At 29.8% G+C, this 13,069-nt stretch overlaps 1 protein-coding gene across 11 annotated transcripts in view; it reads left to right on the top strand.

The window, feature by feature from the left end:
• Positions 1-9,653, top strand: part of LOC130676422 (glutamate-gated chloride channel) — a 37,519-nt gene extending 27,866 nt beyond the window's left edge. For 7 of the 11 annotated variants that reach the window (XM_057482634.1, XM_057482626.1, XM_057482618.1 and 4 more), the window contains 7 exons: positions 4,434-4,503; positions 4,595-4,748; positions 4,827-4,909; positions 4,986-5,120; positions 5,201-5,353; positions 5,605-5,882; positions 6,215-9,653. In XM_057482634.1, coding sequence (XP_057338617.1) covers positions 4,434-4,503; positions 4,595-4,748; positions 4,827-4,909; positions 4,986-5,120; positions 5,201-5,353; positions 5,605-5,882; positions 6,215-7,030 — 1,689 coding nt within the window. In that variant the 3' untranslated portion in view covers positions 7,031-9,653. Of the gene's footprint in view, positions 1-4,433; positions 4,504-4,594; positions 4,749-4,826; positions 4,910-4,985; positions 5,121-5,200; positions 5,354-5,604; positions 5,883-6,116 lie in introns of all 11 variants that reach the window. The other 4 variants (XM_057482690.1, XM_057482680.1, XM_057482671.1 and 1 more) reach the window with 2 other exon arrangements.
• Positions 9,654-13,069: the final 3,416 nt, after the last annotated feature.

Raw genomic sequence — 13,069 nt, forward strand, 5'->3', positions numbered from 1 at the left:
TCCAAAAAATTATTATGCTCATACGAAAAATTATTACACTCACACGAAAAATTATTATACTGTATCACGATACTTACAACGTGCAAGAAACTTTTCGATAAACTTTAATAAAAATTACTTTCATACATTATTATAACTGTGATGCGGCATAATAATTTTTTATAAGAACATACTTTTGGATGCTTTATTTCCTGTTTCAAGTTTGGTCGGCAGCATAATAAAAATTCGTAAGTTTCGAGCCAACATTTTTCTCCGTGTATTCTCTCCCCTCCCTTTTCTATCTAAAATTTTTAAAAGTCCGTATAACTTTTCATTCGTTGAGGATTTTGAGGCCTTAGTTACAATTCAAAATCGACAAATTATTCGCATGTAGACCTCATAGTTTTTATTGAGGATTTTGAATACTAAAGTAGAGTTTCTGGGCGGCAAATAAAACATCAAAGTAATCGAGGCTTTTGAGGACTAAACTAAAATTTTTTTTTTACTCAGGCATAAAAAAAAATACTTTGAATATTTTTTGACTCCTTGCAAAAATTTCCCAGGAACAAGACGGAAATTCAAATTTTTTTTTCCCTCCTAAAAATAATCAACTCACAGTTCAAAATTTTCTCAAATTCGGAAGTTCACTGTAAATTTTTTTGAACGATCTTTTTCTATACGGACATATATATCACTATGAAAATATTTAAAAAAAAGTTAATAATTTCCTACGCTTAAAACGCCGCAGTTCAGATTAGCCTTTAATGCTTTTCTATAATCAATATTACGATTAAAAAAAAAAAAAGCCAATAGGCAGTTCTACCCAATTTAAAAAGTAACGTATAATATATATATTTTTTAACACGTACACTATTTTAACACATTATGAAACTACATGCACTCTTTCACGCTCTTCCACGCCTTTATTGGGCATTTATAGCTTACTAATTAATATTTTTATCTAACATATATACTAATATTGATAATATAAAAAAAAAAACGAATATTAAAGAAAAACATTTCGAGAATGTGCTGTCTGTGCCTGATCTGTTTTGTGTCGGCGTAAAAAATCTCCATATAAATATAAATTTTTGAAAGTAAGAAAATTTTTTTTGAAAGCGTGTGTGTTTTAATTATGTGCTGATAGCTAAATAACGATAATAATAATAAATATATCTACTATATTTTATATTATGTGATATAGAATATTTTAAATAATTTTTAGGTATTATTGTTATCATTAAATTGTCTATATATATAATTGTTTGGTGAAATAAAAATTATGATGACACGCATGAAATAACCGTTTTGATGGATAAATGCTGAGGAAAAATATATTCATGTCTTACATTAAACTCAGGTGACTGCATGGTAAAGTATATCGTACATGATATAGGGGTTGCGATTGGTTTTTAACGAGTCTTGGAAACATTTAGATGGAAATATAAGTAAAAGGGGATGTCATACATTTCCATGTCATTTATTGCAGAGCAATATATTTGGCAGATATCAAGCATAATATTAAGTTCAAACTTTTTATGCGTCTGTCTAGTAAAAAGTGTTATTACAGGTAGAGCACATATACACGTCAATAGTTTTTAAGACTAATGGATTATTGCGGTGGATTTTTGCCAAAAAATTGCGAATTCATCCCTTACATTACAGAGTTATTGGGAACCTGATGCGTTTCGATCTTATATTTTGATGAAGTATTTTTTCTTAAACAATTTCTGTAACGTCAAATTAAATTTTTTTTCTTGGTCGCTTTTTAACTGCCGGGGTCTTTAGCAACCGTGAACTGGGGGTAATAAGTTTGGGACTTTTGGACTTTAGGTCAGCGGCGGGCCGAATCTCAGTACAGGGAACTAATTTTTTTGGGTAACTGGGATTCGAACCTACGTTTGACCGGTTACTAAGTTCGAGTAGTAGCCTACTTACCTCTCGGTCATGACGACTGGTTCAAAATAAATTTTTGTAGTACATGAAGAGAATTTTTTGATAAAATTTACCCTACAGTTTAGAGTAGACCTGGGCCAAAAACGAAAGAATAAAAACTGATTCCTTTCGTATCATTTTTTATTTAAAAATTACTCGAAATTTGGTTTTTTGACCCCATAATTGAACACTATCTAGAAACGTAAGAATAATTATTCATCCATGCCCAGTTTTACTGACAATAACCCTGGTATAAATTTTTTGGAATTTGCTCTGAAAAACTCAGTTCTAAAGTTCTAAAGACTTTTTCAGAGTTTTTCAGAGAAAAGTCCAACAAATTTCCACTAGGGAAACGAGTAAAATTTATGCGACAATTCTCTCCGTGTATGAAATTTCAAAATTTGATTTTTTTTTAAATTTATTAGAATTTTTCTCACTGATGACGTTACGGTAATTGCAATTTTTTTTTTGTTATTCAAAGCAGACTTTTTTTGAATTAATTTGATGAATCTTAAAAAAATGGCAAGTATAATTATTTAAATAAAAATTTGATAGCAAATGAATGAGATGGTTTGTTAAGTACAAGATTTATATTTATTGGAATCACACACTAACTGAAACAGAAGAGACGAAAGTTACCTGCTGACAACTCGAGATAAATCTGTGAGCTAATATGCATGAATAATATATACAAATATATATATATACATATATATATTAGTTGCTTTATTAGTTTATGTGCATCGTGAGCAATTAAATACTTATCAACATGCTTCCACTAAAATCCTCTTAGTACTTGGCACAAATGCTTATACATGCCGCCGCTTTTAGTATTTGTTTTAATTGTTTTTTATTTTAAAATGCCATCGCTCGTATGTCCAATTGATTAATAAATAAACGATCAAATATTTCATTAATTTCAGTAATTTAATTATAAATTCATTTACATATAATTTACTTAATTAAATTAACTTCTGTACGAACATATTTGATTTAATAACCGAAAAGGTTTTTATTTTGTCGCTAATGGAATTTATTTATTAATCAAACCGTTTATTTTAAAAGTCATACATATTAAAAATATTCATTCGGAGAGAGAGAATTAACGAAACTAAAAAATCTAAAATGTATATTACACATTTTTTTTAGTTTTTATTTTTTTTTATAGAATATTGGCAGTGATTGAAATTTTATAAATATCGAAAGACAATTGATTTAAATTTTTAAATGAGCGCGAATGCAGCAGACAGACAAATTTTAAATTATAAATAAATAGAGTAAATAATTAATAAAATAAATTTTTTAAAAATGCGCATTTAAAAAATTTGGAAATTTACAAGTGCATTTTTTTTAATTATTTTTTTTTTAAGTATTTATTTATAATTTTAAATTTCTCTGATGTTTGCTCAGGGTGGCCACAAAGAAATGATTTCAAAATTCCCTGATATTTCCCGATTTTCCACTAAAGTTTTTCACATTTTTCCCTGATTTATAAATTTTTTCGTAATATTTAGATATTCAAAGTTTTTATTATATTTTTATTTTTAATAATTAAATTTGATAATTAAACCATGCGAGAAATCATAAAAAATGGCAATAAAATAAATTAATATTGCCTACTATTGATTATTCGATCTTAAAAATGTATAAGTTAAAATTTTTAATAAGAAATTTTATAATTTAAATAAATTCAAAATACACTGGTTACAAAAATTAAGGGATATTAAAAAAATTTCAAATTTTTTAGTAATTTTCAACAGTTTGTAACTCGAAGGAAAATGGTCGTACAATAAAAACAAAAAGTCAAACTGTATCTTCAAGTGTCTAGTTTTCTGATCTGGGTCTTTAAATTTTTTTAATATGCGCGGTTCCGGAGCAATCAAAAATTAATCATAATTATCGAAAAAAATTTATTGGAGCTCGAAGACCGTTTTTAAGACGAGCAAAAATTTGGTAAATTTATTTTTCGATAGTTTTCTCAGGATTACTCCAGAACCGCACATAATAAAAAAATTTAAAGACCAGATCAGAAAACTAGACACTTGAAGCTACAATTTGCCTTTTTTGTTTTTGTCGTATTACCATTTTCCTTCGAGTTACAATCTGTTGAAAATCACTTTAAAATTTGAAATTTTTTTAATATCCCTTAATTTTTATAACTAGTATATAATCAAAAATTTTTTAAATTTTGAACTGTTGCAATTCAATATCCGGATACTTTTCGAAATTCCCTGACATTTCCATGATATTTCCCAGCTGCATTAAATTCCCTAACAATTCCCGGTTTTCCCGGTTCGTGGCCACCCTGCTGCTGCATTCACACTCGTATTTTTAAACGTCAAATAAACAATTAGAGTATTTTTTTTTTAGAAAAAAAGTTTATAAAATAACAATATAGTTTAAAAAAAACGTTTTACAATAGAATAGTATTCGAAAATAATTAAAAAATATATAAAATAATAACAAAGGTATGTGGGTACAACACTGTGAAATAATTAATGAAAATAATTTGTTGACAGGAATATTCAGTACAATTGACGTTTCGAGAACAATGGCTGGATGAACGGCTCAAGTTCAACGATTTCGGAGGTGCGCTGTTATAATATATTTTTATTTAAATATATATGCATGTATATTTATTTATGTTTTATATAAAATTTTAATTAAAAAACTTTGGCAGGTCGATTAAAATATTTAACGTTGACGGAATCGACGCGAGTGTGGATGCCGGATCTTTTTTTTTCAAACGAAAAGGAAGGACATTTTCACGAAATCATTATGCCAAATGTATATATTCGAATATTTCCTCATGGCTCGGTACTCTACAGTATACGGTAACAAAAAAATAAATAATTCATAGATTTCATTTTTCTATTCATTCAAATATCACAAGACATTTTTTTTCCACCCAGAATATCTTTGACTCTATCGTGTCCGATGAACTTGAAGCTCTATCCACTAGATCGGCAAACTTGCTCATTAAGAATGGCCAGTTGTACGTAATACGTCACAAATTTATTTATTTGCTTGCTTGCTTATTAGTCAGTAAAAAAAAATGTATTTAATTCCAGATGGTTGGACGACTGACGATTTAGTATTTGTTTGGAAAGAGGGCGATCCCGTCCAGGTAGTGAAAAATTTACACCTCCCACGATTCACTCTGGAAAAATATCTCACTGACTATTGTAACAGTAAAACAAATACAGGTAATATTTATTTTAGAGTAAACAATATTTTATTTAAATGTAAATAAATAAAGAGTTTACCGGATGAAATTTTTTTGTAGGCGAATACAGTTGCCTAAAAGTGGATTTACTTTTTAAACGTGAATTCAGTTACTATCTAATACAAATTTATATACCATGTTGTATGTTAGTTATTGTCTCGTGGGTGTCTTTTTGGCTAGATCAAAGCGCCGTACCAGCTCGAGTGTCACTTGGTAAGTGGCTTTTTTAACTTTTACTTTTTCTCTCCCTTCTTGATCTCGTTCACGAGTTTTCTTTTGTACCTTGTCCATGTATCTGTGGTATAAAAAATCTATAAGCAATTCAGATGGCAAAAGATGATCAATATGAATAAGGGAATAGAAGGGACATGTAGATATGTAGATAAGGGTGATGAACTAAAGTGGACTATGAATAATAACAGAATTGAATTGAAATGGTGTATGTTATTTGTGATTAATGATAGGAGTGACAACATTACTGACAATGGCCACACAAACGTCTGGAATAAACGCTTCACTGCCACCAGTCTCCTACACAAAGGCCATCGACGTATGGACAGGAGTATGCCTGACCTTTGTATTCGGTGCGCTGCTAGAGTTTGCACTGGTTAATTATGCCTCGCGGAGTGACATGCACCGGGAGAACATAAAAAAAAAATACCGCACTGAAATAGAGCACTCATCATCCGTCGATCCAACGACCGAGCTCCTTGAACCCGACAGCTCCACCAATTTCCAAATGGTCAGTTTAACAGACGTCTTGATAAGTATTTTTTTTTTCCTTTTCGTCTATAAGTATTATTATTTTATCGGACAAGAGTCATTTGAATGAGAGTCACAAGCAAAAAATGAAATAAAGTAAAGTCAAATTAAAGTTTAAAAAGTAAATTTGAACATAAATGTTGATGTTAAATTAGTAAAAGAAAAAAATTAGTAGCTTTTGAACAGAAAACCAAGAGCCGTCAATTTCTTTCAGAAGCCTCTCGTCCGACACACGGAGGATTCAATGACAATGGATAAGGTCCGGCAGTGCGAAGTACACATGATGCAACCGCCGAAAAAAAACTGCTGCAGGTCGTGGCTGTCCAAGTTCCCGACGAGATCCAAGCGCATCGACGTCATCTCACGGATCACTTTCCCCCTCGTGTTCGCTCTGTTCAACCTCGCGTACTGGTCCACGTACCTGTTTCGGGAGGAAGCGGAGAACGAATGAATGGCAACAACATCACAACAACAACACCGCCATCAACCAACGAGGAAACGTTTGGAACAAGAGACGTGGCTCGCGGCCATCTCTACCATCATTCTCACTCATCAAGACACCATCACCACTCGCGTTCACGCTCCCATTCGCGCAATACTATCACGAGTAATCATTCTCACCATGTCTATCCGCACATAAACAACAACCATCAGCACCATCATCAGACCTACAGCAGACAGCGGCAGCACCGTCATCGTCATCAGCAGCCGCCGCAGTCGCCGACTTCGTCAACTCAAACAGAGGAGGGAGAGACGACTCACGGTTCGCCCGGAGTCCTGTCGATAAATTCCCGGAGGCCACCTTCTTCAAGAGGTTCCTCATCGCCAGCTTCGTCGCGCATGGAGACTCCATCTCCGTCGACGTCCATGCTCACCACCGCCGGGACTAAGACGAACCTGAACTCGTCAGCTGGAAACAGTTCTTCGAAATTATTCCGGAGATTGTCACGACTGAACCGGGAATCCTGCACCAACTACTTCAGAGATCTCTCCACCTGTCATACCCAAGGCAGCGCGAGAATAGACGTTATCTCACGCTTTGCTTTCCCCTTCATGTTTGTCGTATTCAACTTCGCTTACTGGTCCATGTACCTCTTTCGGGAGGAAGACACTACTAAAATGAATTGATGTGTGACTTTGAGTAATGTACGTAAATTTATACTAAAAGATAAAACGTTTATTTGAAAAACAAATGAGATTTAACTGATCAAGTTGATATGTAGTGGATAGTTAAAGGTGTGAGAAATGGGAATTTAATAATATCTAATGTTGATTACGCTCAGCATGGTCATTTCCATATATATAATATTTAAATCATCATGATATCGTTCATTAAATTTATAAGCAACTCAATCTATCAGTCATTTATCTTAATACGATATACGATTTTAATAAAAAATAATCGATAATAAATAAATTTAAAATCAATATTAAAAAAATAAATATTAAATGTACGATGCTGAGTCGTGACCAATAGATTGCTCAACGATATTATAAAAAATAAATAAATTAAAAATTTTAATTACGGAGAAAAAATAAAATAAATAATTTATTAATTCCGGGAACATTTCTCTGTAAGCACTAAATAATTTTGGGCGTGAACGACTAAATCATCAAGTGCGAATGTTTTAGTAAAACATATTATTATTATTTATAATTATTATTGTTATTATTATAATTATAATTAATGAGGAGAGACCGCGCGCCACGAAGTGACAAAAGTAGTGGATCTTGCATAGCCACGGCCTTTTTATGCCTTGGTGCATCTATATTTATAAGTATTATATATCTATAAATATATATATAAATATAAATATATATAAATAATATAAATATATCGAAAAAAAGTAAACTTGTTATAAACAGTCAGTGATTCCTTTATATTAATAAAATAATGTGTGAAACTTTGTAGCCTTGTGATTTATTGTCTCGTTCTGTACATTCTTTTCAAACGGCCCTCTTTTGGGCGCGTTTATTAGCTAATTGATTAACTAATGTTAACATCAAACATGCAATTTGCAAATTATCCTAGCGGATCCGAATTACCATAAATTTACGTAATTTACTGCAAATTTGCCGCATTTTCGGTTATTTGCGGCAAATTACAGCAGTATATGGCAAATCATGACTAATATTCGGTAATTTACCGTAAAAATACGAAAGTTTACCGTAGAATATGGCAATTTAAAATTTTTACCGTAACTGCAAATTACTTTAGCGGATCCGAATCACCGTAAATTTCCGTATTTTACCAAAAATTTGCAGTAGTTTACGGTAATTTGCGGCAACTTACAATGGAATACGACAAATTAGGGTAAAGATGGGGTAATTTACTGCAAAAATACAAAAATTTACCGTAGAATATGGCAATTTATAACGATTTGTAACATTTTTACCGCAGTACAGTGAAATACTTCACTTTACGGTAAAATTCTGTAATTTTGTAGTAAATCTGCCCGTTTGGGTGAAATAGCGCAATTTTGCCGCAAATTTACGGCAAATTACCCCATCTTTACCGTAAAACCCGCAATTTGCCATGATTACCGTAATTTTCTACAAATTTGTAGTAAATTACGGCAATTTGTGGTAACTTACAATAGAATACGACAAATTGTGGTAAAGATGGGGTAATTTACTGCAAAATTACAACAATTTACCGTAGAATATGGCAATTTATAACGATTTGTAACATTTTTACCGCAGCACAGTGAAATACTTCACTTTACGGTAAAATTCTGTAATTTTGTAGTAAATCTGCCCGTTTAAGTGAAATATCACAGTGCCACCGCAAATTTACGGTAAATTATCCGTACTTTTACCGTGAAATACCGCAATTTGCCATGAAATACCGTAATTTACTACAAATTTGTAGGAAACTACGGCAATTTGCGGCAACTTACAATAGAATATGACAAATTGTGGTAAATATGGGGTAAATTACTGCAAAAATACAAAAATTTACCGTAGAATATGGCAATGTATCACGATTTGTAACATTTTTACCGCAGCACAGTGAAATACTTCACTTTACGGTAAAATTCTGTAATTTTGTAGTAAATCTACCCGTTTGGGTGAAATAGCGCAATGTTGCCGCAAATTTACGGTAAATTATCCGTACCTTTACCGTGAAATACCGCAATTTGCCATGAAATACCGTAATTTACTACAAATTTGTAGTAATTACAGCGATTTGCGGCAACTTACAATGGAATACGACAAATTGTCGTAAAGATGGGGTAATTTACTGCAAAAATACAAAAATTTACCGTAGAATATGGCAATTTATCGCAATTTGTAACATTTTTACTTTAATACAGTGAAACACTTCACTTTACGGTTAAATTCCGTATTTTTGTAGTAAATCTGCCCGTTTAGGTGAAATAGCGCAATGTTGCCGCAAATTTGCGGTAAATTACCCGTACCTTTGCCGTGAAATACCGTAATTTACTGTAATTCAAATTCGTTAGGGATAAAACACACAATGACGAGTGTAAACGAGATAGTTGCTCAGAGGCTGAAAGTTTCTTATAGTAAATCCGTATGATAATTATATGAATCAAAAAAAAAAAAAAAATAATAAATAAAAATAAAAATAAATACCATAGTGTGTACCAAGTGATACATTTTCATTTACATGCTACTATAAAGTAAGACAATTAAAAATAAGATAATAAATAAATCGACGAACGAAAATCGGTGGAAAAAAATATTATTACAAAAAAAAAAAAAAAAAAAAAAAAATAAAGGGTAACTAACAGATTGATTGTCGTACAAACGTTATTACTTTTTACGAACGACAGATTTGTAATTTAAAAAAAAAAAGTAAAAAAAAAAAATTAATTTAAGCTTTTCAAAATTTAAATAAAACCAGTCGCCGGCGACCACAAATACCGGTAGTGTGACAAATATATTTCTGCAGTCAATATCGAGGATCGTGTATATTAATTAAAAAAAAATAATAATAAAATAAACTAATAATAAATAAAATAAATAATAAATCGTATCGGTTGTTTGTCAGTAAATAACTAGTATAATAAATAATAAAAAAAACAAGACACGAATTTATATAATTATCATTGCATTAAAGGGGGCAGGGTAACGAATTAATAAATTCATCCATATATTTATTTATAATGATAATAAATTTAAAATAAATAAACGAGCGAGGATTATTATGAATTATTTTTCTTTTTTTTGAATTTGAAAGTGATCGACCTCGATAGAAAATAATGAAATGATTTACTAACGTTGAAAAACAGTTAATAAATAAAAGCGAGGGCATAAACACGTTGGAAAGTAATGTAATATTTCGACGATAAATATTAGCTGGAGAAAAAAAAATAAATGAATTTAAAAAAACAATAAAACTTTAGATTAACCACCATTAGTTATTTAATAGTTGCACTTATTACATTATAGACATTGTAACTCATCCCATATAATATATATCATATATATATACATACATATACCAGATATAAACCATTCGAAATTAAATATCACCCCTTAGCCCCGCCACTACCCTATCCATCCAAGTGTAAATAATAATTATCAATTGCAGAGGATCCCATCAGTGAAAATCAATACCACACTACAGACACACAATACATACATAAATATACATATATATTTATTCTAAATAAATACGTACGCAGACACGTCATTGCCATATCTCTATAATTAATAGAGTCGGCGAATTTCATCAGACAAATTAATCAAATGGAAAGTATACCTACGTAAATATATATATACATATACATACATATACACACGTACATGCATACAAACAAATAATACATACATACAGTTCAAATTTGTTGTAAGCAATCGTCAAAGGTTGTAAGGGAAAAAATTCTTTTAAAAATTCGAGATCGAGATGAGTGTAAATTTAGATAATTCTGAAGTTAGCAGACAGTTAGAAATTTTCGGATTTTTGTTTGAACAAATCAACTACGAAAAAACAAAAAATAAAAAAATGCACTTGTAGAAAATTTAAAAAACTACAGGTGCAATTTTTTCAAATATTTTTTTTTTTTATAATTTACTGTTTAAAAAAAAAATCAAAAAATTATTAGACGTCGACTAACTTCAGTATCATTAAACGTAATGATCCTGAAGTTAGCCGACGTCTAATAATTTTTGAATGTTATTTTTAAATAGTAAATCATAAAAAAAATATATTTGAAAAAATTGCACCTACAGTTTTTTAAATTTTCTACATGTGCATATTTTTATTTTTGTAATTCATTTGGTGAAAGAAAAATCCAAAAATTTTTAATTGTCTGTTAACTTCTGGATCATTAAATGTAGCAGACATCAGACAAATTTGAAATTATTAAAAAATAGAGTAAATAATTCGTAAAATTAAATTAAAAAAAAATGCGCATTTAAAAAATTTTTAAATTAATAAGTGCATTTTTCATAATTATTATTTTTTAAATTATTTACTCTATTTATTTATAATTTTAAATTTGTCTGATGTCTGCTACATTTACACTCATGAGATCAAGGACTCCCGCCACCACAATTTTTAGATAAAATTTTATGAGGGCGTTGCGTACACAGAAAAAAATAATTTCTTGGTGCGAAAAATTTTTACTTGACCCAAGAAATTGAGGCGAGAAAAAAATTCTTGAGCAAAGAAATTTTCCCAAGTCCTAAAGAAATTTTTGTCTTAAATTCATAATCTTGCGCCAATAAATCCTTTTTTTCTGTTATATGAATGTTCGAGTCGCTCGTTATGAACAAAGATCCAAAGAATATACCGATGATTCGTGATAAGTTGCGTGCAAAATAAATTCAAGTTAATGAACTTGTATTGTGAGTGATAATAACGAGTGTCGAGATGAAATTTTAGCGGCTGAAAAAGTGGAGGAGTAAAAGTAGCGAAAAGCGCGACAGAGAAAGTTGCTTATAACAAACTTGGACTGTATAAAAGTTTTTAGTACACTGTAAAAAAATCGGGAGTGATTGTCACTCGGACTTCAGAGTTTTAGAAGAAATCAATCCGCATATGGAGTAAAAGGGAGTTTGTTTTTCCAGCAGTGATCTGAATTTTATTTAAATCCGATTCAGGGTTTTAATATTTAAATAAACTCCCGTTAGGAGTCCATTCATTATTCACTCCAGATTTAATCGGCAAATTTTTTACAGTGTAGTATATACTGGTGGAGTATTTAAATGAAACAACCAACAAAAAGATACGACGCTCATTACACAAAATTATTTAAGAGTGAATTTATAAATCTATTGATTTATAACAATAAAATAAAAATTTTTAACTAAAATCAGGACGACCCTGTAAATAGAAAAATAATAAATAATAATAATAAATAAAAGCAGATGGACGTAAAAAAATAAATAACGTTAATTTAAATCCTCACTAATGGATTTATTGATAAAATAAATAAAAAAAACCGTATGAATTACCAATAACTCACTGATTGTAGATCGTTAGATCTTATGTTTGTTTAAATATATATTATTTCATTTGTTATTGAATAGATAGGATGTATAAAAAATTATGCATTACAGGTTTTTATGTTTTTTATATATATTATATATATATATATATTTTTTGTTTTAATTATTAATAAAGTTTTTTTTTTAAATCTGTATACGTTGATAATAAAAAATCCGAATGAATGAATTGATTAATATAATAAATAAATTTATTCCCTTCTTAATAAAAATTATTATTATTATTTATAATTGAATGTATAATATTTTTTAAATTATATTAATAAATATTGTTTATTATATTTAAGATTTTATGATAGATATTTATATATAAATACGTAATTTATTAAACTAATTATAAAAAAAAATAATTGAAAATGGATTTGACGATAAATCAAAATTGATTGATCAAACTAGGATTTTAAATTAATATTTAAATTGTAGCTCTTTATTTTATTATTTTATTTGGGGAGAAGCTGGTCTGCGATGCAAAAAAAAGAGGATGCTTTTGTGATTTTTTTTTTTAGAGTACGTTCTTTATTAAAATTTTGAAAATTTGTGACATTATTAGGCATCATTCCAAGAATATTCTGCTAAATTTTCATTAAAAAATATTGAAAAATAAGCCAGTGGTAGTGGGGAGAGACGAGTCACTTAAAAAAAAGTCTTCATGCTGTAGGCAGGATAACTCATGACTAGGAACAAGTT

This window comes from Microplitis mediator, chromosome 1 (genome assembly GCF_029852145.1).
Source record: "Microplitis mediator isolate UGA2020A chromosome 1, iyMicMedi2.1, whole genome shotgun sequence".
Lineage (NCBI taxonomy): Eukaryota > Metazoa > Arthropoda > Insecta > Hymenoptera > Braconidae > Microplitis > Microplitis mediator.